This window comes from Sapajus apella, unplaced genomic scaffold, assembly GCF_009761245.1.
Source record: "Sapajus apella isolate SASKATOON/1434 unplaced genomic scaffold, GSC_monkey_1.0 scaffold43, whole genome shotgun sequence".
Classification (NCBI taxonomy): domain Eukaryota; kingdom Metazoa; phylum Chordata; class Mammalia; order Primates; family Cebidae; genus Sapajus; species Sapajus apella.
The window spans coordinates 2,637,540-2,663,998 of NW_022436983.1; the positions used below are offsets into that span (position 1 = coordinate 2,637,540).

General features: G+C 41.0%; 1 protein-coding gene across 7 annotated transcripts in view; it reads right to left on the reverse strand.

Annotated features, from left to right (window-relative positions):
* Window positions 1-26,459, reverse strand: part of RERE (arginine-glutamic acid dipeptide repeats) — a 474,067-nt gene that overhangs the window by 98,626 nt on the left and 348,982 nt on the right. For all 7 annotated transcript variants that reach the window (XM_032301146.1, XM_032301145.1, XM_032301141.1 and 4 more), the window contains one exon: window positions 10,879-10,977. In XM_032301146.1, coding sequence (XP_032157037.1) covers window positions 10,879-10,977 — 99 coding nt within the window. The remainder of the gene's footprint in view (window positions 1-10,878; window positions 10,978-26,459) is intronic.

Sequence of the window (26,459 nt, forward strand, 5' to 3'; positions counted from 1 at the left end):
CAGTCAGATTGACCTGTGCTGCCCACTGAGCTCTTTCCTTCTCCCTCCATCACTCATTCTCCCATAGTAGAACATCTCAACCACACGTATCATCAGTACACATCAGGTGATGTTTGGCAATGAATGAGTTTTTAAAATTGGAATTTAGAAAATAAAACCACAAACTGGAAGGAGTTGGTTGCTCCTTCCAAAGGAAGCTACTGAGACAAAAAGAACAGGGATAAATCCAGTTAATTAGTTCTTGTGGTGCCCAGGGCATGCACTGGTCCTATGCTGGTCAAAGGAGAAGCCTCTCTAGACTCTGGCAGCTCAGGAGCTCTGCCAAAGAGGTCACTCCACTGAAGCGATCTGAGGTTTTTCTGTTCCACCCACTCAAATGGTATTTTCTGATGATCAATCCTGCTCCATGTGCTGGGCCAGGTTCTGTGACTACAAAAAGAATTAAACTAAAACCCTGCCCTGAAGACTTCCTAGTTCAGTGTGGAGGCACCCAAATGAATTTGCCATCCCAACCTGGTGCAGCAGGCCCTACAAAACGCAGTGACATCCAGGCCTTCATTAGTCACGGGCCACTCCTCATTCTAAAGTGCCTCATGAACATCCTAACCTCTCATGAGAACGAGTGTTGGAGAAAGACGAAGATCAGAACACTACTAAGGAACACTAAGCTTGGCCCAGCATTCTAGTCAGTCAGTGCACATGGCATCCATCCTCCAGACATTAAGAATAATCACCACAGGCCCAGAGCAAGCGAATGATGGCCAACAAGGGAAGCTGGCCTGTTTTGTCAAACAGCACTATCAGAGGGACTCTCCCCTGAGCTAAGTCTCAAAGCCAGGGGATTTGACTCAAGAAAGAAAGATTTTTTAGAAGACTCTCTTTTCATTCGATGTATCATTCACAGCATGATATCTACAGTTTCAAGTTTTCCACAGTCTTCACTTCCTGAATTAGAATTTGTTAGGACATGCTGATGACAAGAATAATGACTACTCCAAGATAGAGGTACAGCAGGCACACTTCTTTCCAGGTATTTTCTTGCTCCTACTCAGGAAAAATAACTCCTCTCACAAATGCTGAATTTATAGTAAACATATGTAGTAAATACTGTCTAAACCAGTCAGAAAACAAAAACACTTCAATCTTGACACAATGAGCTGCTGCAGAAGCCAGAGGAATGCGTGACTCAGAGTCCTACATAACTGAAGCCATAAAATCACTGTTATGGGAGACACTCCATTGGGAGAAAACAGAACAGCCCTCAAGACTTCCTCATGAGTCTGATAATGTAACTCAACTGTGAGGCACAAAATAGGAGCGAACAACTCTGGTCTCAGATCCTCGTGGTCTTCCGACTTCATCTTCTCCATCCATTCCGGGCAGCTTTGCTTTTTCCCAGGCATGCTCCCACCTCAGGGCCTTTGCACTCAGTTTCCTTGGCCCAGAATTCTCTTCCTCTGTATATATGCAAGGCTAGCTTCCTCACTTTTTTTTAAGGTATTTACTCAAAGGTGAACTCTCCGTAGCTATCTTAAGTAAAAGTTCAACCCCTCTACCCGTTATTTCATATTGCTTTCCTGTTTTCAATCTTTTCAGGACTAACACACTGTATATGTCACTTAGCAAGACGGTTTTAATCTAGCCTCCTTCCCCACTACAATCTCAGCTCCAAGAAGGCAGAGATTTTTGTCTGTTTTGTTCACTCTGGTGTCACCTGGCAGAGTGTCAGTACTCTATCAATATTTCCGGAATGAATGAATGAATGAATTTCAACTAGTGATCTAAACTCAGAACGGAATAAGAAACTTGGTAAGTAGGAAGGGATCATTCTATCTTCCTGTTCACACAGAGTCAACAATCACAGGAAGTTGGCAGGCCGGCTTGCCCTCTGCCAAACTGACCTCAAACGCAAGGAACACAGACAGAGAGACAGACCCTGGGCCCTCACGCTCAGGGGCTGAGGCCAATATCAGGCATTGTCTTTCTCCCCTTATAACCACCAAACACATTCTGCTTCCTGACAGCTCAGTACATTGTCTTATAAATGTGGAAAACACACTAGAATTCACCTATATAAAGATACTTTGGAAATATGTTTTAAAGCAAGTGCAAAAACAACATCAAATCTAAGTGTCAGTTAGTTGCATGCAGGGTGTAAGGAAAAGAATAACAACAAAATATTCCCAGGGAAGATACAAAACAGGCTGGCACTCTAGTGAAGGTGGCAACTGGGGGCTACCAAGGCCATTACTACTTCCACCTAAAGGAGACTTTATTTATTTATTTATTTATTTGTTTGTTTGTTTGTTTGAGACAGAGTCTTGCTGTGTCGCCCAGGCTGGAGTACAGTGGCACAATCTCAGCTCACTGCATCCTCAGTCTCTGGGCTCAAGCAATTCAACTGCCTCAGCCTCCCAAGTAGCTAGAATTACAGGTGCACGCCACCACGCCTGGCTTATTTTTGTATTTTTAGTAGCGATGGTGTTTTGTTATGTTGGCCAGGGTGGTCTCGAGCTCCTGACCTCAGGTGATCTGCCCACCTCAGCCTCCCAAAGTGCTGGGATTACAAGCATGAGCCTCCGTGCCCAGCCTAAGAGAGACTTTAGGTTTAAGACAGAAGTATGCCAGGAGTGAGGAGGCAGCTCTAAATGAATGACTTCCTCTCATGGAAGGGTTCTCATTTTTCACGTCCTATTTCCTTCTCCCAACCCTCAATTCCAGTTAGCAGTGTAATATGTTTTATGAAAATGTAAGGCTCCAATGTCACTCTACATAGAATGTTCTAAGCACACACATTAAAATTGACTCCAATTCTGTTGCTAAGAAACTGCACAAGGAAAGGGTTTTCCATCCTCTTCATATATAAAATAACCTCTATGTCTATGGGAGAACAAATGCAATCTCTCAAGTCCCCTTGTGCCTTGTTCTCATTTTTTAAATGAACAGAGAAAGATGATAGAGAGTGGCTGAAAGTGTATGCTATCTCCATTCTTTACATGCCCTTGGAAATGAGATGGAAACATGGCTTCAATAACCCACTGCTGTAGTATTTATTAATCTTTCAAGCTGAAGACTCCACCATTACTCCCCACCCCCCAGCAAAAATGAAAAATATACCATCAAAAGCACTCTTCAATTTAAAAAGATTATCCCAAGCAGCCAGAATAATTTAAGGTGTGCTTGTATTCATTGTGGAGTTACTTTCCAGGTCTCTGTATAGCCCTAATGCTTAAATACAGATGTACACACACACACACAGCCCTAAAGAACAGCACAAGGTATGCTGGCTTTCATTTTTTTATCTAAAAGTAGAACTGGGGATGATGAACTTAAAAAAAAGTACTGGTTAAAGAAAATAAGAAAAGAAAATCTTGTTAAACACAAAGAGAAAAATGGGCATACTAACTTCTTTGACCACAGCATAACGAGGAAGCCTAGAAAGTAGTAAAGCCATGTATGTGAATGGAAAGGTCACAGCTGAATTCGTACATTTATCCCAGAGGCAACTTCTACTGACAAGAACTACTGAAATAAATTTTTGAAATACCTCTTCCCTTCTAATAAAATGCTTGTCCTATTTCATTTACTAAGGGATTTTTAAAACACATTTCTCTTTATAGCTTATGAAACAGCAGAATCTTTCTGCAAACTAATTGACAGCACTGATTGCCTTACACCAATTTTTCTGTACATATAATTGATTTTTAATTTGCTGTCTCATTTGCGAAAGGACTTGACGATAAACTCCACTCTATCCATACTATTGACTTCTTTAAGCAAGGGCTTGGTTCAAAGGCTGATGGGAATTAACCACAGGAAAAACAGTTCAATTTTATTAATAGTTGAAACCTTAGGCAAATCTCACTTGAATCTACATTTTTCTTTTTAATATTAAGGGCTAATTCTTACTGTAGGTCATATAAAGAATACATAACATGGAGTAATATGTACATATGTGTACTGTATCAACATTTCTATTTCTCTTATTTTTCCTACTCTCATATACACAAATTTAGCTCTTCATAAGAAACAGTACCAATGTCATTTAAAACTGGAAGAGGGGTGGTTAGTAGAGAGGAAAACCTACTGTGATTCAATTTAAAATGTACTAAGTACCTACTATGTGATGCAGTAGATACACTGTATCTATATTTTAGGTAAATAGCAAAGGTTCCAAATGAATTATAAAAATTTCCAAGTTATAATTTATTTAGAAAGATAATTTCAATGTTCTGGCTCAACTCACATGTATGCAAACCTGTACACATACATAGTTGACGATGACATAAAACCACATACGTACATAAGCAAACACCAGAAGAAAGCAAGAAGCCAGCAAGTAAGACAATGAAGCCAGACACTGTGAGACGATCTGTTAGTGGGGAGGTTTTAAATTCTCTTTAATGATTTTAGGATGTTGTTCTAACAATAGAAAATATCTGCACAAAATCCTAACAAGAATAAGAAAGTGAAAGGGTTCACACTAGGTGACCTGCAGGATACTCCTATCATCATTTTTTGAATGACTATATTAAATGGTCAGCAACTCTGGAAATTTTACCATTCCTAAAGTAAATATAAACTAAGCTTTCCCCTATACTGTTGATGTAAAATTTTAAAAAAGAAAATCACCAAGATTATTAGTATCTGAAATCCATGTAACCATAACTACAAGCTCTGAGAACCTCTCTCCCTCTTTGTCATTGTCCTCCTTGCTGTTTTCACCTCCACAACCTCCTGCTGCTATTGGACCTTCACTGGAATTTTGCTGTGAATTCCATTTTCCTCAGCTGCCACGCAAACAGTAAATAAAATTCATTGTATTTTTGCCCCACTAAGCTGCTCTGTCTTCTGGCACATCCAGATGCCTGGCTTGAAAAGAGTGAACAATGAAAACAATGTTTTCTCAAGCAGACATTCCAAAAGGGCATAACAAAGGCATCTGAAGATGCTGCTGGGGAAAGACACCATACAAATAGCTGTGTGTATTCTGTGTAAGTAATTCCTTGACCAGCCGCATGGGTTCACTGGATTACAAATATTTAGAAAATTACTTTGCCATTTCATGCCAATTTTGAAAGAAGGATTTTCATTTATATTTATGACAGGCTGGGTTTAAAATTGAAGGAAGGTTTAGATGTTTTAAAATTTATGAACTTGTAAATAAATCCATGTACATGGCCAATTAAGGTTTATCACCACCACAGATTAACTATCACTGGATAAAAATTTCAGAGCTTATTTGTATCTAGGTTGTTCACCTCAATGTATTACATCAGAACTGATATAAAATATTTAATGGGTGTTGTATTTCAAGATAAAAGCTATAGTTACTCAAGATGAAATCAAAAACACCCCGTAGTAAAATGGTAAGCAACAGAACTTTCACTTTTTGCAACATCTGGATTGTTGCTAAAAGCTAATTCAACATGAAAATAATTTTAAAAACCAAAACACAGCTAAGTGGATAGGAAGCAAAGAGTGAGATGCACAGCTCAGTGGAACACCCAATCTTACAACCTTGCAAGTCAGACCAAACTCCACAAGGAAAATGCAGGCCCTGAATTTTAAAAAGAATTCAATTAGCATCCCCACTATTTCCATAATCAACAGCTGAATGCTAATTAAGAGCACAGCATCAAGCAGCAACGGAATCCCAGTGCAATAAGCACCAACAAAACAGCAGCAAATGCTACCTTCAGCTCACATGCATAAATAAACAGAATTAATAACCACCCAAGCACGGAAGGGTGACTTAATCTGTTTCGATTAGGTGCGGTTCAGCCTAGGGCCTTTGTGTTATATTTGAATGTGTTCATCATGTTTAATTAAAAACCTAATAATCTAGGGTTTTGTTTGTGTGGGTTTTTAAAAACATTTTAATCTGTATTTCCTCCTTTTTATCTTCCTAAATTCTACCAATCTGAATGACTTCCTGAAAAGGAACTGTATTTTTAGCATAATATATGTGAAATTGGTTAACCATCAATGTAACTCTCAGAGGCAGAAGGTAGCTATTTACTTTGGCTCCATCATCCTTGCCCATCCCTTGGTATTTAAAGCTTCAGAAACTGACCTAGCATTTCTTCCAAAATGCTTCTCTGATATGACCAAGTTTACTTAGCCTGAAAGACACGACCCAGGCTAGCTACCAAGATATTTCTCACAGCCACTCAGCAAAAGCAGAATTCATTTGCAGTATATGGTATAGAATTTGACAGAAATTGGCATATTTTTACTTCAGTTCAAGATTTAAAGTATCTCAGCCCCAAAGCAACTTCAATTAGGAACACTGTCAGAGAAATAAACTGAGAGTTTGAGATGAAAGGCCTCCCATTGTGTGATTCTGAGGTCTAAGATCTTCAAAATTTATGATTATCTGAAAGACCTAGGAAGAAGAGGTTGGGTATTGGCGGGGGAGGGGGGTGGATAAGAAAGAGTTTAATGTGGGAGCTTTTTCCAAAAGTAAAATGTAAAACTTTTTTTTTGGAGACAGTCTCACTTTGTTGTCCAGGCAGGAGTGCAGTGCCATGATCACGGCTTACTGCAGCCTTGAACTCCTGGACTCAAGCGAATCTCCAACCTCAGCCTCTTGAGTAGCTGAGACTACAGGCACATAGCATGATGTTCAGCCATTTTATTATATTTTTAATTTTTTGTAGAAACAAGGTCTTGCTGTGTTGACCAGGATCCAAAGGTAAAATTTTAAAGGTTGGTTTCTGAGGCATGTAAAAGTTTTTCTCTTTAATGTGCTGATTCATAATTATTAACTATTACAAGTTTAAAACCCTGGATCGAAGACAATTATAGTGAAGAATGTTTTAAAAGGATTACCTTGAACAAAGAGTCATCAAGATTCTTCAAGCCCCTCATATGGAGAGAAATTATCTTCATCATTAAGTCCTCAACCTTAATAAGTTTACAAACTAGGAGGACAATCAACTCAGAAATAAGACCGCAAGGAACGAACAGCTGGGGATCAGAAGTCAGCACCAGAAGGCAGAGGATGAACTGCCAGTGAGTGAGGTGCATAGGAGACACAGCGTGAAGAGGGAGCACTAACCACGGGATGGGCCGGGAACCAAGCTGAGCCTGAAGGACGAGTAGGGTCTGCACTGACATAAGAGAGGTTAGTTTCTTCATGGAGCAGCAGGTCTGCCAGGCCCAGGAGGTCCAAGGGCCCATCCTCCCCGCTGCACAGCAGGGAACTCATACCTTCAGGTGCTTATTTCACCAACCCTCTCACAGAGCAGCTGCTTCAAAGTCTTCATATAAATGCCAAGGGAAACACGTTCATCAAGACTCTTGTAGTTAGATCAGACACTAGACAGTTAGAACAAATTAATATGCCAGGGGCAACAAAGTTTAATAACTAGCCAGCCATTATGGCTTGCCTGTAATCCCAGCTGCTCAGAGGCTGATGTGTGAGGATCACTTGAGCCCAAGAGTTTGAGTCCAGCCTGGGAAACATAGCAAGATCCCCATTTCTTAAAAAAAATAGTAATGATAAGCCAGGTGCAGTGGCTCACACTTGTAATCCCAGCACTTTGAGAGGCTGAGGCAGCTGGATCACCTGAGGTTGGGAGTTTGAGACCAGCCTGACCAACATGGAGAAACCTAGTCTCTACTGAAAATACAAAAATTGGCCAGGTATGGTGGCATATGCCTGTAATCCCAGCTACTAGGGAGGCTGAGGCAGGAGAATCGCTTGAACTTGGAAGGCAGAGGTTGTGCTGAGCCACGATCGTGCCATTGCACTCTGGCCTGGGCAACAAGAGTGAAACTCTGTCTCAAAAACAAAACAAAAAAAAACAATACAATAATAATAATAAAAATAACTAAAATGTTCCAAGTATACAGAAAACTGGGAGGAAAAAGGCAGGAAGGTAGGCCCATGGACTTATGTTAGCCAGGACACATTTGTTTTGCTTATTCCTGTGATTCCTGAGGTGAGAAAAGTGGTAAATTCAGCAGAAGGAGGCCACATGAACACAGCAGGTGTTTTTTCACAGCCAAAGCCAGGCGAGGGTAAAGAGGGGACTGCCTTGTTGCCACATAAATCTCTTCAAAGATTTGATTTGGATCCATTCATCAGAAGCTTCCTTCAACCTCTCAATTATTCAGTCACTCTCTTCTTCACTGCTGAGGTTTTCAAAGTGAAGCTTCACTTCCTACACATAAGGGAACCATTTGATCCCTAGGCTCTGCAAGGGCTGGATGACCGCCAAGACATTTCTCAAAACAAGAAGCAAACATGATAAAAATGACCTCAAACAGATATGGATATATGCAGTTAAGGATCATTATTCCATACTCAAAATATTCACCACTTTGGAGTCATGTTTTGTTTTTCAAAATAAAGCTGGGCTCTTTCTGATGTGCAAGCCTCCCCTCTCAGCTAACGGCTGCAAATCCTGTAGCAGTGATGGGGAGACAATCCACATGTGCCTGATACAAGCAGGCGCTGCAGGAAAGGAAAGCAGCTTTCTCTTCAGCAGGAAGAGAGGACCTTGGCTGTGTATTTTTAAAATTCCAGAGGGAATGAAAGGTCACAAGAGAAATGAAAGAAGGGAGAGAGGAGAGTCCCAGCTAGGGAGGGGCTGGGAGGCATGAGTAAGGAGTAGGAAGGGCGGAGGACACCAAGAAGAGGCAGAGAGGAGAGGAAGGAGAGAGGACGCCAAAGGGCCATGGAGACTGAAGAGAGAGGATGGGCAGGAGCTGAGGGAGGAACAGAAGCAGCAGCAGCCATGGGGCTGCAGGCTGACAAGGCCCTGAGACCACCTGGGCCAGGCCGAGGGCAGTGAAGGCAATCTCACAAAGTGTGGTTAAACCACCACATTCTATAGACTGTTCCATCCTTTTCATCTCCTTATGTGTTTCTTCCACACAGGCTTTTTGGTGAATTTTAAAACCTTGTCAATCAGATCTCTTATCCACTCCTCACATAAATAGGTTTATAGTAAAAAACCAGTATCAATATGACTTCTCAAAACTGATTTTAACGTCTAAACGTTCAAAAATGTTTGAGATGTTTCTCTTTACTAATCATGTAAGATTTAAACATTTTAAAATTTTAAAACAGCTACATTAACTCTGTAAGTCTGATACAATTAAAGTCTTAAGGGACTATTCAACAAGCATTCCATTACCAACCCCTCGGGGCCATCTCGGTGCATCTCAGCTCCTAGCTTTTCCCATTCCTCAGCCCTCACCCACCCTCACCCACAGCCATTCTAGGAGCAAATCCTCTTTTCTCTACCTTCAAGGTGCAGCCTGGATCTCAGGGCTTCTTATCACGACCACTGCTGCCACACCACCCAGCCTGATATGTAGTAGCCCCCGGAGACTACCGGACTCAGGGGCCAGAGTGAGCCCAGTTGTCAGAGCGAGTCACTCCTCTGTTCAGAAGCTGCTCATGCAGGGCACATCACCATGCCCTGACGGTGGGTCAACAGGCCAGACCTGATCCACTCCCTCTGGGACACCCCTCCCACAAGCCCACCGCCCGCCTCTCCTGCCATGCCCCTCCTTGCTGTGCTGCAAAAACATTCCTGCCTATTTCTTGAACATGCCAGGCATGCTTTCACCTTAGGCCTCAGAATTCTCTGATATCCAAAAGGTTGTCCTCCTTACTTCACTAAGGTTTCATCTAAATATTACTTTTAGGTGACTTTTCTGATCCTCCCTTACATAAGACGGTACCTCACCCAGCTGATTCTCGCTCATTACCCTACTCTGTATCTGCTTCACCAACCCCTGACACACGCTCATTTATGAAGCTTTCCCCTCTTAAAACATAAGACTCATAAGGAGGGACCTGGTGTTCTCCTTGATACAGTTCCTAGCACAACACCTGGTGCATAGCAGGCACTCAGTAAATATTGCTGAATCAATGAAAGAGCGGGATCAGGAGCGTACATACAATTTCTAAATACTCTTAGCATATTTTAAAATACAGGAGAGGAACTTGCAATCAATATGCGTATTAGTGCCAGCATTCATTTAAATTTCATTCAACCTAAAAGGCAAATGTCAAGCGGTAACATTCATACTGAAGACTGTATTTGCAAAAGCACAAGAAATCTTTAAGTCTTTTACAGCAATGCCTTTTATAAGTCACAAGATGGAGATGTAACTTCATTAGAGCTGTCTGCTGGATGGGAATCCATGGGTTTGCAAAGCTGTACCTGTGGGCACACCTCTCTCCCCACTTCCTTCAATAGGCACAGCAATAGAATCAATATGTAAAATCCATTATATTTATTTAATTAACTCTGCTTCCCGCTTGTAATCAATGTCCTTCAGGAGGCTGGGGATCCTACAAGCCCTATAAAAACAAGTTACCAAGCCGGGCACAGTGGAGCATGCCTACAGTCCTAGCTACTCAGAAAGCTGAGGCAAGAGGATTGAAAGAGCCCAGGAGTTCAAAACCAGCCTAAGCAACACAGCGAGATCCCCCTTCTCTAAAATAGTAACAATTTTTAAAAAAGGACAAGTCACCAACCCTACTTTAGGTTATGTGTCCACCGGTTTTAACATGCTGTGTCTAAATAGGGAGGTATCACAAGCTAGCTTAAACCAAAAACAAATTCAAATTACCCTTTTTTTGGAGTAACTGTCAATTTCTCCTTTCTTTCCATGAAACTTCAACAATCCTTCCTATCATCTATGAAGCCTAATCTTACTAAAATCAAATCTTGCTGTACAATTGCGAGGCTGAAGGGTCTCTTCCTCCTGCCCAGTGCTGCCATGGACAGCCATTCTGCATGACTGAAGCTTCTGCTTCAGCCCCTTTCCCTGAGTAGCAGGGAGGTCACACACTGAGAAGCCGGCGCCCCAATGCCCCAGAGCAAAAGGCAAAGGCTGGTTCCCGCTCACCACTTCATCCTCGGTCCAGCACTTCTCGATGAGCTTGGGCACGGGCTTCTTCACCAGGCGCTGCAGGGCTTTGCCGGCATCATAACCGCTTTCGTGCAGCTAAAACAACAACAATTTTAGTTAGTTAACTGCACCAAATAACAGACAGGAAACAAATAAATGAAAGGCAAGCTTTGCATTGACTTTCTCTCACGGAAGAGTCGGGAAAGGGGCACTGAGACTCCATCATTTCAGTAGGCATAGGAATTTGTTCTCATCCAAGCCCACCCTATCCCAACCCCCATTCTGTCTACTCTGGGAGAGGGAGGCAGGCAAGGCAGATTTGGCAAAGATAGGAATAGGATCCTATATCCCTAAAAAGCAAACATTTAGTGAACGTTTGGCCTGGCCCAGGGCTCAGGACATTCCATGCAATCATTATCTTACTTAATCCTATGGAGAAAGTATTCTCTCATTTAATCTTATGTAGGAGCTATCATCACCCTATTTCACAGATGAAGAAACTGAGGCACAGAAATATCAAGTAAAGGTGTTCATCACACTGAGCCAGCAGGTTTTGAAGCCAAGACTCCAACCCAGCCAGGAGAACCCTTTTTACTCTTGTCTCAAGCAGCCTAAGGTCATACGATTATGTTCTTTCTTTTTAGCATCTCTTAAGTTTTTCGACTGTGCTAATTTTACTAAAAAACATTTAAAGTGCCTAAAATTTAAGAGCTTTTTAAGGAAAATAAGTCTGTAACAGTATGTTAGTTTTTCAGTGCATTTGAATAAAGATGCAGGTTCATCTATATATTCCCTTTAGGACCAGACTTGTCTCTTGTCAAAGCGAATCAACTTTTCTCATCCTGCATCCCTTTAAACCTATGCAGTGTCTGGCACCATGGACCCCTTCCTACCTTGCAAAGAAGCCCAGGCATTCCTGCTATGGCTTCTATCCCACCATCTACTCTTAGTTTCTGAGTTCCAACTTGCAGATGATGTAGAGAAACAGCAGGTACAAAGATGCTCTTGCTCTATCTACCTCCCCATACTGTGGCTGTCACTCATTAGAAATCCACCTTTCCTTTACACATCTAGTCTTCTGACACAAAGATTGGTTTTGTCTAAGGCTTGTATCTCCAGTGCCGAAACACAGTCTGTAATGTAAGGTAATACTCCAGAAACACTTACTAACTTCCTAAATGAAATATTAAATAAATAAATGCCATCAACGACGGTCCCTAGGTAGACTCAATCCAAGTCTAAATCTCAGTTTATTTGAGCTCATTCATCAACGTACTAGGCCCTGGGACATAGCAGTAAACAACACAGAAGTCCCTGTTCTCATGGAGTAGACGTTCTGATCTTTTCACTCATGCTTCAATCTCTAATTTTAACAATGAGCCAGCATTAGCCGAACATTTAGGACAAATAAAGCCGAACATTCAAGACATGAAAAGAACAAACCTTAATAAGTCATAGTCCTTATTTCCAGGAAACTTACAAACTGGTACAGATACAAAACACACAAAATGACAAGACCAAGCATGTTGTAATAACTACTCTCGCTTAGGTTTAGGCAAAGATCTATGGAATCATAAGAGGAGAGAGCCATGTGTTTCTTCTTTTTAATGGAAGAATCGTGACGGCGTGCAGACTCCTTCCTAGCAACTGCTGGAGGCTTTGGGCTGGCACACAGTAAGCTGGCAGTAAATATTTGTTGAATGAAATAAATATATAAAGGCTGAATTTAACTGCTAACAAAAGGAATATCACAAACATCCATTTTCAATGCTCACTCAGCAAAACAGAAAGTATTAAAAATGTGAATTTCCAGAGCATTTTCACAGTTTAGAGGACATCAATTTATTTTAAATCAAGACTGGGAAGTCCAGGCTATACATTAGCTATAACAATAAATCAACCATCTTAAAACAAAAGACCTATAGCCATGATCAATGCTATATCCCACTTTGGAGTGGTGGCACAATGAACAAATATTAACTTATTTATTTTTATCGTTATTTATCGTTAGACTCATATTTATCATTACTTATCATTAGACTCTTAAAAACAAAATACTACTATGATTGCAAATGTTTGAAAACTATCCAATCTAGCCCGCTGTCAGAGGTATAAAAAGATCTGAAATAAAATCAGATTTTCATACTTTGTCTAATATCCAGAACAAGCAGACATTTGTCAAGTTCTATAATACAATGAGGATTTATAATCACAGGTTAACATGGATTAAAACTGAATAAAAGAAAGATTTACACTCCTATTTAATGTAAAAAGCATACATTTTAGTGACCATTTGAAATCATATCAAGTTGATCAAACCATAAATTTCTAATAAAAAGCTCATGGCAAAATTAACAACTTTTATAAGAGGTAATTATACTATATGGGGTAATTAATTGTAAGAAAAGTATAAGGCTGGGCACAGTAGCTCATGCCTGTACAACCAACACTTTGGGAGGCTGAAGTAGGAAGACTGTTTTGAGCTCAGGAGTTCAAGACTAGCCTGGGCAACATAGTGGGACCACATCTCTACTAAAAATTTAAGAAATTAGCTGGGTGCGGTGGCATATGCCCATAGTCCCAGCTACTCAGGAGAATGAAGCAAGAGGACAGCTTGAGCCTAAGAGGTTAAGGCTGTACTGAGCCTTGATCACACCACTGCACTACAAGTCTGAGTGACATAGTGAGACTCTGTCTCAAAAAAAAAAAAAAAAAAAAAAAAGTGGGAAAAACTATGGACTTTGGAGCCAAATTGCCTGGATTTCAACTCCAGCTCTACTACTTACTAGGTATGTGACCTTGAGAGTTACTTATCATTTTTGAGCCTTAATTTTCACATCTTTAAAAATGGATATAATAATGACATCAACCTCTTAGGGATACATGAGGATAATATTAGAAAATATATGTTAGCTACATCTTCTAAAAAGAAAAAAAAAAATCGACCTCATCTCAATTTTGATCAACTTTCTAGATGACAGAGTAGTCTTCTTAGAGACAGAAAAAAATTTGTTAAGCTATAAACAAAAACCACACTTATGTGCACATTAATACTTTATCAAATTTGATTAAGGCCGGGCACGGTGGCTCACGCCTGTAATCCCAGCACTTTGGGAAGCCAAGGCGGATGGATTACCTGAGGTCAGGAGTTCGAAACCAGCCTGACCAACAAGGTGAAACCTCGTCTTAAAAAATAAAATTAAATTAAAAAAAAAAAAAGAAATTTGATTAAAACTCTGGTATCATATATAGGAAAAATTTAAAATTTTAAAATCCTGGCTGGGCGCAGTGGCTCACGCCTATAATCCCAACATTTTGGGAGACCGGGGCAGGTGGATCATGAAGTCAGGAGCTCAAGACCAGCCCAGCCAAGATGGTAAAACCCCATCTCTACTAAAAAAACTACAAAAATTAGCCAGGTGTGGTGGCAGACGCCTGTAATCCCACCTACTCGGGAGGCTGAGGGAGGAGAATCGCTTGAACCCAGGAGGCAAAGACTGCAGTGAGCCAAGATCACGCCACTGCACTCCAGCCTGGGCGACAGTGCAAAACTCCATATCAAAATAATAATAATAATAATAATATTTTTAAAATCTTATGTGCCTGGTACCAGGAAATTACTCATAAGAACATAAGGCCCATCCCAAAAGCAAACTGCTGAGTGGATGATGTTCAATCAAATATCATTAATCCCTGTGGCATTCCGGCCTTTTGGTGAACCAAGAATAGCTTTAAACTATAGCAGGAAGAGATGCTTCCACTGAAGTGCTGAACATCTCATTACGGTTGTTCTGTTTGTTAGAGAGCAGGTTCTGTTTGTTAGAGAGCATGGCCGCAGCCGGCACAATGCCCCTCAGCTAAATTTCTAGTGATGAGCCTAACAGGGAAAGAGGCACTTTCCCTAAACAAGTCCTGTCATTCACACTTCTTTTTTTGTTTGTTTTGTCATAAAGAAAACTTTATTTCAGATGGCAGTTTCTCCTGGAGAAGCTATTCTAATGATATGGTAACTCAAGCTTCCTTCCCTACTGTGTCCTCTAAATAATGGGTGATTCTCTCCTTTTGTTTGGCCTGTTTGTCTGGATGGCCTCTTAAAATATTCCTATTCCTTAAAAAAAACAGTTCCTATTCCTGACTTTCCCATGATACCAGTTAGAGAGTCCTTACCCCTCCACACCCCTACACAAAGACACATCTGAAAAGCAAAAAGTGTGGGATTATTTACCTAAAGTGATTAAAAAAAAATTTTTTGTTTTTTTTTTTTTTTTTTTTTGGGACATGGAGTCTCACTCTGTCACCCAGGCAGGAATGCAGTGGTGCGATCTTGGCTGACTGCAACCTCCGCCTCCCAGGTTCAAGTGATTCTCCTGCCTCAGCCTCTTGAGTAGCTAGGATTACACCATCATGCCCAGCTAGTTTTTTGTATTTTTAGTAGAGATGGGGTTTCACCAGGCCAGGCTGGTCTTGAACTGACCTCAGGTGATCTACCCACCTCAGCCTCCAAAGTGCTGGGAATACAGGTGTGAGTCACCAAGCCAGGCCCAAAAGTGATGAAATATTTCTTGAATGGATGAAGGAAGAATATTACTGTGCTACCATCAGTATTTCACAGGGGCAAGTACAAAACTTGGTCAAGTGGCTGTTCTGGTGTGCTTTCCTCCTTAGGGAACCTAAGAGACCCTTTTCTTCTTAGGAAATCAAAGGGACTCTTTCTAAAGGGGCACCATCTTCTTAATGTTACAAACTTCTACCTTATAGAAATGTTGTCTGAGAAAATTCTGAGACAGAGCTTTATATCTTTTTTTCTTTTTTTTTTTCTTTTTTGAGATGGAGTCTCACTCTGTTACCAGGCTAGAGTGCAGTGGTGCAATCTAAGTGGAGGTCTCACTGCAACCTCCACCTCCTGGGTTCAAGCAATTCTCCTGCCTTTGCCTCCCGAGTAGCTGGGACTACAGGCATACCACCACACCCAGCTAATTTTTGTATTTTTAGTAGAGATAGGGTTTTACCACGTTGGCCACAATGGTCTCGATCTCTTGACCTCGTGATCCATCTGCCTCAGCCTCCCAAAGTGTTGGGATTACAACAGGTGTGAGCCACCGCGCCACGTCTATCTTTTTAGTAAAGATACACTTTTAACATACTATAAGTTGTTATGCCCTACACAGCTCCATAGTAGGGAAACTTACCTGTACAACATTTCGGGAAAATTACTGGCGATCAGGACATCCTTCTTTCCTTCAACACATTTACTGAGTGCTCAACTATGCCAGGTACTCTCCTAGGTGCTGGAATATAGTAAACAGCCCTTCTTTTTTCTCTCCTTGAGACAGGGTCTTGGCTCTGTCTCCCACGCTGGAGTGCAGTGGCACAATCCTGGCTCACTGCAGCCTCAATCTCCTGGGCGCAAGCAGTCCTCCCACAAAGCCTCGAAAATACTGGGACAGTTGTACACTACCACGCCTAATTTTTGTGTTTTCGGTAGAGATAGGGTTTTGCCATGCTGCCTGGGCTTGCCTTTTTTTTTTTTTTTTTTTTAAGAGTTTCACTCTGTTGCTTAAGCTAGAGTGCAACAGCACAGTCAGCCCACTTCTGCCCAAATTCCTAGGCTCAAGCAATCCTCCCAAGTAGCTCAGCTTACAGGCATGTGCCACCAGGCCTGGCTTATTTAAAAAAAAAAAAATTTTTTTTTTTAGAGACAGAGACTCACTACGCTGCCTAGAGTGGTCTCGAACTCCTGGGTTCAAGTGATCTTCCTGCCTCGACCTCCTGAACTGCTAGGATTATAGGCATGAGGCACTGCACCTGCCCCAAATAGCCCTATTCTTAAAAGGAGTTTGCTTTCTGGGTGATTATAAAGATTTTCTTTCTTTGGATGAGGATAATGTGCAAGAAATAATGTTCAAGAAACAGCTAAACTGGATATTTCAACTATGTTCCTTACATAAATTAGAATTGGTAAATTTGCCGAAACACTGGCTATCTTAAATTTCTAAAGATTGTCATTAGAAACATTCCCCTCTAATAAAATATTGAGTTCTGAAGGTTGCCATAATTTCACCTTGTGAAATACATTATGTAGATTTCAAATTTTAAACACCTGATCATGACCATGCAGCTAAGTCTACAGTCAGGAAATCAAATGCAGGTTTCCCAATACTGCTAAGGTAAGATGTCCTTTAATGTGAATAAGGTTTTCTACTATTTCCCTAAGAAGGCTGTTCAAATAAATTGCAATGAAGATGGGGAAAAAAGAAACACCTCTCAAACGTTTTACAGCTTCACTTTGTAGCCACAGAAAAGCAATTAAAGCAAGATAATTAAACCTTTCTGTCCATTTTGCAACCAACCCAGGGTGGTAAAATCTGGGATTAAATGCAATTTTAATGCAGAGTATAGAGAACTGTACATTTTGGAGCTACTGGGAAAAGATCAGTACAGAAAGCAGGGACCAAGATAAAGCATCTTGACTCAGTCAGCTTCCAATCTTTGAAAGCTAAGGAGGGGAGAAGCACTTAGATGTTAACCCCCACGAAACCACTACAGCAGGATGTCATTTAGCAGAAAGCACTTTCAAATTCATCACTACAGATGTGTGGCAGTGGTTTCTTTTTTCTTTTTTTTAATCCAATGATCAAGGAAACATCTACTTGTAAATCTTTCTGCCTCTTTTCCACATCACTAAACTGCATGACTGCACTTCTATGCAAATAAAACCTGTCTTCCCTAAACCACAGGTCAAGACCCAGGATTTATGATTAGGGAATCTGATAACAAAATATTGATTTCTTCACGAATCCACTAGCCTTTCAAGTCATTCCACCTCAGAACTATCCCTGTTTTGCTCTTTTCTAGCAATTTGGTCTTTGATCTCCGGGTGTGGTCCATGGAATCCTCTGAGACATGATTTTTCCTTCGTTTTTGGTTGTTCACTGTGAAAGAGAAAACGTGAGTGAATTATTTCCCTATGTGGTGTCTGGCCCCCTTCTGCCACACCTTCAGCAGGAGTCCTGGTGTCCTTGAGATCCAGTAGGATGTTCCAGCCTCAGAGGCAGGCTGCTCACATCATATTCTCTTTGCTTCCACTCATTCAACAAAGAGTCATCAAGCAACTCTGCAAGCCAGTTATCGTGCTAACAATGGGGATACAGTGGTGTGCAAAAAACAGGCATTCATGAACTATGCAAAGTGGACTTGGTAGGGGATTTTGGTGCTAAAAACAATAATAACTTCTGAATAACAAACACTTGATTTGGCTCCACTATAACAAAACTAACCACTACACTGATTAATTCAGAGCCAAAGACACTGTGCTATAGTAACTGGACACATCTAGCTAGTTGCATAAAAAGCTCTCAGTAACTCTAGGTACTACAAAAAATTATCAACTAGCCAATGCCTTCTGCAGCCTAGTGAAAATAGCACAGGATGTGAGGCAAGTGACAGATTCTTACAGCCCTGTCCCGAACCAGCTGAGTTGAGGTTTTCATCTGTTAAGTGGGCCTAACACCACCAGCCTTCAGCTGTGTCACAGAACAATGGAAAGCGCTAAATGAGACTAAATGTGTCAAGACACTCTGAAATGTAAGATAGCTGTGAGCTGTACAGTGGTATCATCATGGGGAGTAGTAGTTTAGACACACGACTCTTACCTAAGACTATTCAAGCAAGAGGTTCAATAGAGCCAACAATGCGGGTAGGCACTGCTCATCTGCAGTTGTCTTACTACAGCCTCTGACCTCCTCCTGATTAGCAGAAAGAAAGGATCATGCTACAAGAAAAACATTTCTGCATAATTGCCCAAGTTAAATCTGCTACTCTCACTCTGCCTAACAAATCATTCCATGCTTATTACTTTCTATAATTTAATATATATAAGTGCTTTACTGGCAAGCTTCTTGAAAGAATAAATAACACTTAATGACTGCCTACAGTTTAATTAACTCATGATTGAACTTCTCATGGATTGCTATAAACATTAAATTATAGCCTTCCTCAAAGCTACCATGGATAAAAATCTTGTTTAAAGCTTTAACTCTCTTGCCTAAACAATTCCTAAATTCCAGCAAATCTGTACGTTGGGAAGAGAGGTGAGAGAATCCACCTTAATGCATGGTTATAAAGTGTGTTATTTTATAGAGCAAAGATGAGGTCTTAATTTTAATAAGATTGAAAATGTGCACGTGTCCGAGCACCTCATTAATATTACAGCAGTCATTAAACATCTCTGGATCTCAGGCAGTCTTATTAGCATAAACTCTGCGTATTACTACAAGGTTTCAAGTTTCTATTCTGGCTTCTCATCTTAGCTACCACTTTCTGTCTGCGTGATGTTGCAAATAAATTTTCCTTTTGGCATGGCTCAGCTGTCAGGCACCTCTGTTCTATAATGAACCCATGAATTACATCTCCCTGCTCTGACATCTCTGGTCTCACACATCAAAATATTGTTCTTCAACTGTAATTTATAACTTAATTTAAATGTCCCTTTTCCCATGACCTTTTCAGATCAAATGGCATTGCATCAGGCAGTTTCTACGACGCTAAAGCATACTTTTCAAATATAGCCATTATAATAACTATATAAAAAGCCTACTTAAGTTAGACTGCATTCAAGCTAAATAATTAAATAATTCCAGTCCATTAACAACAATATTAGATTTCAAAGTCTTTTGCTATGCAAAATATGCTGTTTATACATCACAAGAAACTGTCAAAATAACTGAGAAAGGAAAAAAGGGGGGATTTGGAATATATCTTAAAATTCTTCATGTAGTTTTAATTAATTATTTCAACTATTAAGGTAAGTGAGAAAGATCTTGCTAAAATATGTTCCAAACAAAATTTAAAAAATTTTTGACTGGGAGCCAGATGCAGTGGCTCATGCCTGTAATCCCAGCGCTTTGGGAGACCAAGGTGGGCGGATCATGAGGTCAGGAGTTTGAGACCAGCCTGGCCAGCATGGTGAAACCCCGTCTCTACTAAAAATACAAAAAATTAGCCGGGCATGGTGGTACATGCCTGTAGTTGCAGGTTTAGGCAAGAGAACTGCTTGAACCCAGCAGGTGGAGGTTGCAGTGAGTCGAGATTTGTACCACTGTACACCAGCTTGAGAGACAGGGCCAGACTCTGTCTCAAAAAAATATATACATATATATATTTCTTGGCAGGGCACGGTGGCTCACACCTGTAGTCCTAGTACTTTGGGAGGCTGAAGCAGGCAGATCACTTGAGGTCAAGAGTTTGAGATCAGCCTGGCCAACATAGTGAAACCTGGTCTCTACTAAAAAACAAAATGAAAATTAGCCGGGCATGGTGGCATATGGCTGTAATCCCAGCTACTCAGGAGGCTAAGGCAGGAGAATCCCTTGAAACTGGGAGGTGGAGGCTCCAGTGAGCCGAGATCACACCACTGCACTCCAGCCTGGGCAACAAAGTTAGACTCCATCTCAAAAAAATAAAATTCTTATAACCATAATTCACAGATGTCAATACATTTTCATTCATACCTCCATCATCGATGACCTAGTGCCAAGTACAATATATGAAACAGGTAAATGTAAAAAAACTAGAAACTAAGAGTGTAATGTTTATTTTTATTTGGCCACTATCATTTCAAATAACGCTATTTAAGTACCAGAGAGGCTAAAATTTGTCCGAATGGTCTTATGGGAGCACAATTCAGAGATAATGGAAAAGACAAAGAATTTAACTGCAGAGAGTAGGGCTTGAGGGAAAAATCCAGTTAATTTTCAGAAGGAAATACACAGTTATTGAACAAACCTTTCTTCCCTCTTTCCATCACTTTCTGAAACTACAATGTTCCAGGAATTATGCCAGCCCCTAGAGTCACATGGAATAAAGGAGGGGCTGTAACATTTGCTGAGAAGAGCACAGTGTGCTAGGAACTGTGGTAGGTCTTTATGATTTCATCATTCCACACGCCATTCTTCCATGGCAAGAGTACTAAAAATGAGAAAATGACATGGAGAGGGTTCAGTTTCTTTCTCTAGGCCACTTCCCTAGCAAGCAGCAGTACAAGGATTCTAACATAAATCCACGTTCTAAGGAGATGTCCCTACCCTAGAATGTCGCTACTGGGGCGGTTTAGGACAGGCAATCTGGTGGGAGCAATGGGCACAGGGACGTTTTCAGCTGCAATCGACAAAGCAAGCACACTGTCATTTCTTAACTCAGGGATAGAGGACGAGGGTGGGTGGAGGAAGGGAGGGAGCCAGCAGCTTGGAAAAGAGGAAAGACACACATGTAAACAAACTAACAAAAAAAAAAAATCGCCATCCATGAAAATACTCAAAGTGCTAATGAAAGCTGATGGGATGACATTTGCTCAGTCTGGAAAATCTTAAATTCCTCTCAAGAGTAGGTTTTGAAAATCAACAACCAGTGTAATATGATTAACTTGTCTATGCTTTATGAACAGAAACAACCAAATAAAAAACACTATTGCAGGAGAAATAAGCAGTATTATTACTGTAGTAAAAATCAGCAGTAATATATCTAGGTTAACATCTCTCTTATAACTTAATTTCCTTAGGCTGATACAGCATTGCCGTATTTCTCATTTGCAATTAGTCCCCACATACTATTATGCCTGGAAATTAGTGGGACGCAGTCTTCTGGCTGTGGTGTTTCTGAAGGTTTTCTAGACCCCCAAGAAAGAAGCCTCAGCCAGCACAGATCCGCGGGTAAGCATCAAATGCTGCCCTTCAGTTGAGGAAGATAAGTTATTTTGAAAACACAAACCAAATCAAACTCTGAAAGTCTTGGCCAATTTTGACCATCTATCTATTTTGAGGCTCTATCTGACACTGTCTTCACACAAACACCAACACCAAGAAGGACCTCAGGAAGTCCTGGTACCAAAGGCACAAGTTTGGAAGTTCTATAAAGCTGAAGCCTAAGCAAGATAGGGTTCCTGGCTTTTGATTTTAATTGAAAACAAAACAAAACAAAAACAAAAGAAAAAAATCTTTATTTATTTATTTATTTATTTATTTTTTGAGATTGAGTCTCACTCTGTCGCCAGGCTGGAGTGCAGTGACACGATCTCGACTCACTGCAACCTCTGCCTACCGAGTTCAAGCGATTCTCCTGCCTCAGCCTCCTGAGTAGCTTGGGACTACAGGTGCTCACAACCATGCCCAGGTAATTTTTTTGTATTTTAGTAGAAACGGGGTTTCCCCATGTTGGCCAACATGGTCTCAATCATCTGACCTCGTGATCTGCCCGCCTTGGCCTCCCAAAGTGCTGGGATTACAGGTGTGAACCACCAAACTCAGCATTTTTTTTTTTTTAAGAGAGAGAGAGAGTCTTTGCTGTATCGCCCAGGCTGGTCTCAAAGCATCCTCCCACCTTGGCCTCCCAACGTACTGGGATTACAGGTGTGAGCTACAGCTCCTGGCCTGACTCTGGCTTTGATTCAAACATTAGCTCTGCCATGAGCTGTGTGATATTAGATGAATTAACGGTCCCATTAAACCTCAGTGTTCTCTACTGTAGAAAGGGAGAATAGAGTGCCTGTCTTGGACATCACCACTGACAGGAGGAAATGCTCCAGGGGACAACCGACTGAGAAGATACAGCCACGTGTGCAGAAGAAACACAGGGAGAGGAGTGAAGGCCTACGACCTCGGGGCACAGAGCATCTCTCACTACCACGGGATGACCGAGGAAATGCACCTGTTACATCACCAGTACAGGCTTTGACTCCTCACCCCTGTGCTAAAGGAAGAGAACAAACTGTGGAGCCCAACAGGAATGCATCTTATTCTACAAAACAAGGCAGGATGAAAGATGAGACTGAGAAGGGAAGCAACAGAGATCTTGGTGATCTGTTGGGGCCTGGAGAAACCAGGACCCTCCAGAGAGAATGAGCAGCCTACACTGGGCAGAGCGGGCCTGCGTCCTTCGCTTCTTTTGCTGTCACAGAAGGGGCTGAGGTAGATCATTTTTGGAAGTTCCCTGTAAAGTGAACATTCCTTCACTTTACAAATATTTTTTTAAAGGCAAAATATTATAGAATATTCTTCTAAAAAGGAATAAACAAATGGTAATAATAACACATTAATTTAGAAAAATAAAAAATAAACAATATAACCATTGAATTAAGCCACATTCCCCAGGCCAAACACTTAATGAATGGCTCCTACACAGACTTCACTTATAATTTAGGGATTAGGGTTGTGCCTCTTAATTTTCAAGTCTCTGTTAAAGCTGAAGTTTATGCCACAGGTCTTAAAATGCAATTATGGATAATTAATCATTTACGTAGTTAACATGTCTATAGCCTGACTTCCTCCTTTTTTATAAATGCAAGATCAGCCACAATAATAAAAAGAGAGGGTGTAGGGGGTGCAAGCTGCTCCTGGGACAGGAAGACTCCACAGAACTCAGTAAATAATCTACTAAGAAGACGCAGCTTGAGGACCCACAGTGAGTGTAACTCTGGTCACAGGGTGAAAAGCTACTGGCACATTTGTGAACCTAGACTGTTTATGGTGCTTTTCTGAATAATTATTTGTCAGCTGAGAAAGACCTATGTCTAGCCACAAGTGGAAATGGTTCAGGACCACAAGTGGAAATTAAAGCATGTTTTCACTTACTCCTGGCATCCTGACAGCCTTGAAAACAGAAAAAGATATGTGACATGAAACTGGACAGAAGGCTGGAGGATGAATAAAAACCACAGGTCTAACCATCTCACGTAGGCACTAGTGAACCTACTCATACATGCTAAATTGACCTAGAAAGTGTATGTGAAAGGCTTGAACACAAAAACACAAAAGTCAAGACCAGTTACATCAGTATTAAGAAATATTTATAGTAACTGCTTTAAATCCTACTTAGTAGAATTGAGGCACAGAAATAATTGGCCCCAATTCAAGGGCTCAGCAATCTGAATCTTAGTGCTTTGTGATGAGTGATTCTAAGGTGATACAAACAACAGTCCACTTAATCTTTTTGGCAATGATAATGAAGTTATGGAACAACAAACACCAAAGAGGAATACACTAATGCATATACAGCTCCAGAGCTGGGAAAATATCCCAGCAACTGCATTTTTATCTGGAAACTTCAGCCAAGAACATAGCTTTAGTAACTAAGAAATAAGCAAAAAAGCCTCTGGGCAACCAAAATTGTGTCGCCAAGCCAAGGCCTTAGACACTTAACTACCTCACAATGCTAGCTTTCCCAATCTAATAACAGGTTTCAAAAGAAAAAATCAGAAAGACTATATGATTTCAAAAGAAAAAGGCAGCAGCAGACGGCCTGATGGTGGGAGACACAAAAATTTGGCAACTATCATGCAAACCAAAGAGCTCAGACTCTAACCGTTGCACATTCTTCTGTGTAATGGACACCAGTAATGATCACTCAGAAGCATGGAGTAAAGGTACACTTGGCTTGAGAAGATATGAAAATGTATTCCTCCTCATTTCTAAACTGGATGAAAAATAATAAAGAAAGAAGAAAAGGAGGAGAAAAGTCAGTTTTCCTAGTAATGCTGGGATAACTAGTACTCCAAAGTGCTACAGTAGCTGGAATACACAGCCCAACAAATACTGGATGTGGGGAGAAGGCAGGCCACCCAACAAATAGGGGAGAAGGACTGACAGGAGTGGGGTATCCCAGTGTCATTATCTACAAACCCCAGCAAGTCACTGGGTAAGGGGGAAACATCTAGCATTCTGGAGGAGAGGGCTGGCCAGGACAACACAGGTTGTCAGAGTCTAGTGGGGCTGGGCTCTAGGCAGGGCTGTGGAACTGAAGCTATAACAGACATCAGAAACTTAAAAAAGCTACAGCTTCAAAGATTGCCTGCATTTATCCCAGGCCAGCTCAAAGACCAACCTTAAAACAACACAACTTGCCCGCAAGAGCCACTAATGAGCAATACCTTCCCTGCTCTATCAGGCCCAGGCTAGGACTGATGCAGGCTGGACCCAGAGCTTCGAAGGGCTAGGGTAGTGGCTGAGGAAGAAACACTGGGCAACCTGGGAGGTCAGAATATATCAATTAATATGGTTGTTATACATGACAATTTTGTTAGCTAACTAAATATATTCTTTGCCTAAGAAAGCCAAATGCTCCTTATTTTATAAATCAAATGTCCTTATATGTCACAGAAATATCATAGCCATTACTAGAAATATTTTTATAGATTCTCAATATCAGAAAGTCCACACTTTAAATAAGTCATAACAGCTGGGCAAGGTGGCTCACAACTGTAATCCCAGCACTTTCAGAGGCCAAGGCAGGAGGACTTCTTGAGGCCAAGAGTTTGAGACTAGGCTGGACAACATAGTGAGTCCCTATCTCCACAAAAGATAATTTAAAAATAAATAAAAATAAGCAAGTCACAACAGATGGAAAAGGATAGGAAATAAAAATAATGAAATTTCTTTTAAAAATTCGAAATAAGTACTATATTTTAGTAATATTTTATATAATAGTCATTTTAACTGTGGTAGGCCAAAAAATGACCACCAGAAGATATACATATCAAATCCCTGGAAACTATGAATGTGACCTTATTTGGAAAAGGGGTCTTTGCAGATGTGCTAAGGATCTTGAAATAAGGAGATGATTCTAGATGACTTAGGTGGGCCCTAACTCCAATGGCAAGTACTTATAAATGAGAGGTAGTAGAGAAAACCAGACACACAGAGAAGGCGGCAGTGTGAAGATGAGCAGAGAAAGATGGGGCCACAACCAAAATGTGTAGGCAGTCATCAGAAGCTGCAAGAGGTGAGGAGTGGGCTCTGCCCAGAGGGATACCCCGCTGACAACTTGATTTCAGATTGAGGTAGAGATGAAAGAGAAGCTGTTAAGAACAATATTCTACATTATCATCAGAAAGAGTCAAAGTGTTCCATTTCCCTGTTAGAAAAATATATGATAAAGAATGCTTTTGGAAAATATCAAGGAAACTATTAAAAATAGCATAAATAGGCCAGGCGTGGTGGCTCACGCCTGTAATCCCAGCATTTTGGGAGGCCGAGGTAGGCAGATCACGAGGTCAAGAGATCGAGACCATCCCGACCAACGCTGTGAAACCCCGTCTCTAATAAAAATACAAAAAAAATTAGCCGGGTGTGGTGGCATGCGCCTGTGGTCCCAGCTACTAGGGAGGCTGAGGTGGAAGAATCGTGTGAACCCAGGAGGCGGAGATTGCAGTGAGCCGAGATTGTGCCACTGCACTCCAGCCTGGTGACAGAGCAAGACTCCATCTCAAAAAAACAAAACCATAAATACTCTCAAAACACTGAAAAAGAAAAATGAAATATCTATATAGATATAGCAAAAAACAGAATGATAGGAACATGGCCACCAAGTTTGGGTAATTTCTTATAGCAGCCACAGTAAACAAATACACTAACCTTCAAAAATTGGGGCTAAAAAATTATTTACAGAGCTATAAAAAAGCATTCTGGGCCAAGTGCAGTGGCTCACACCTGTAATCCCAGCACTTTAGAAGGTGGGCGGATCATGAGGGCAGGAGACCAAGACCATCCTGGCTCACATGGTGAAACGCTATCTCTAATAAAAATTAAAAA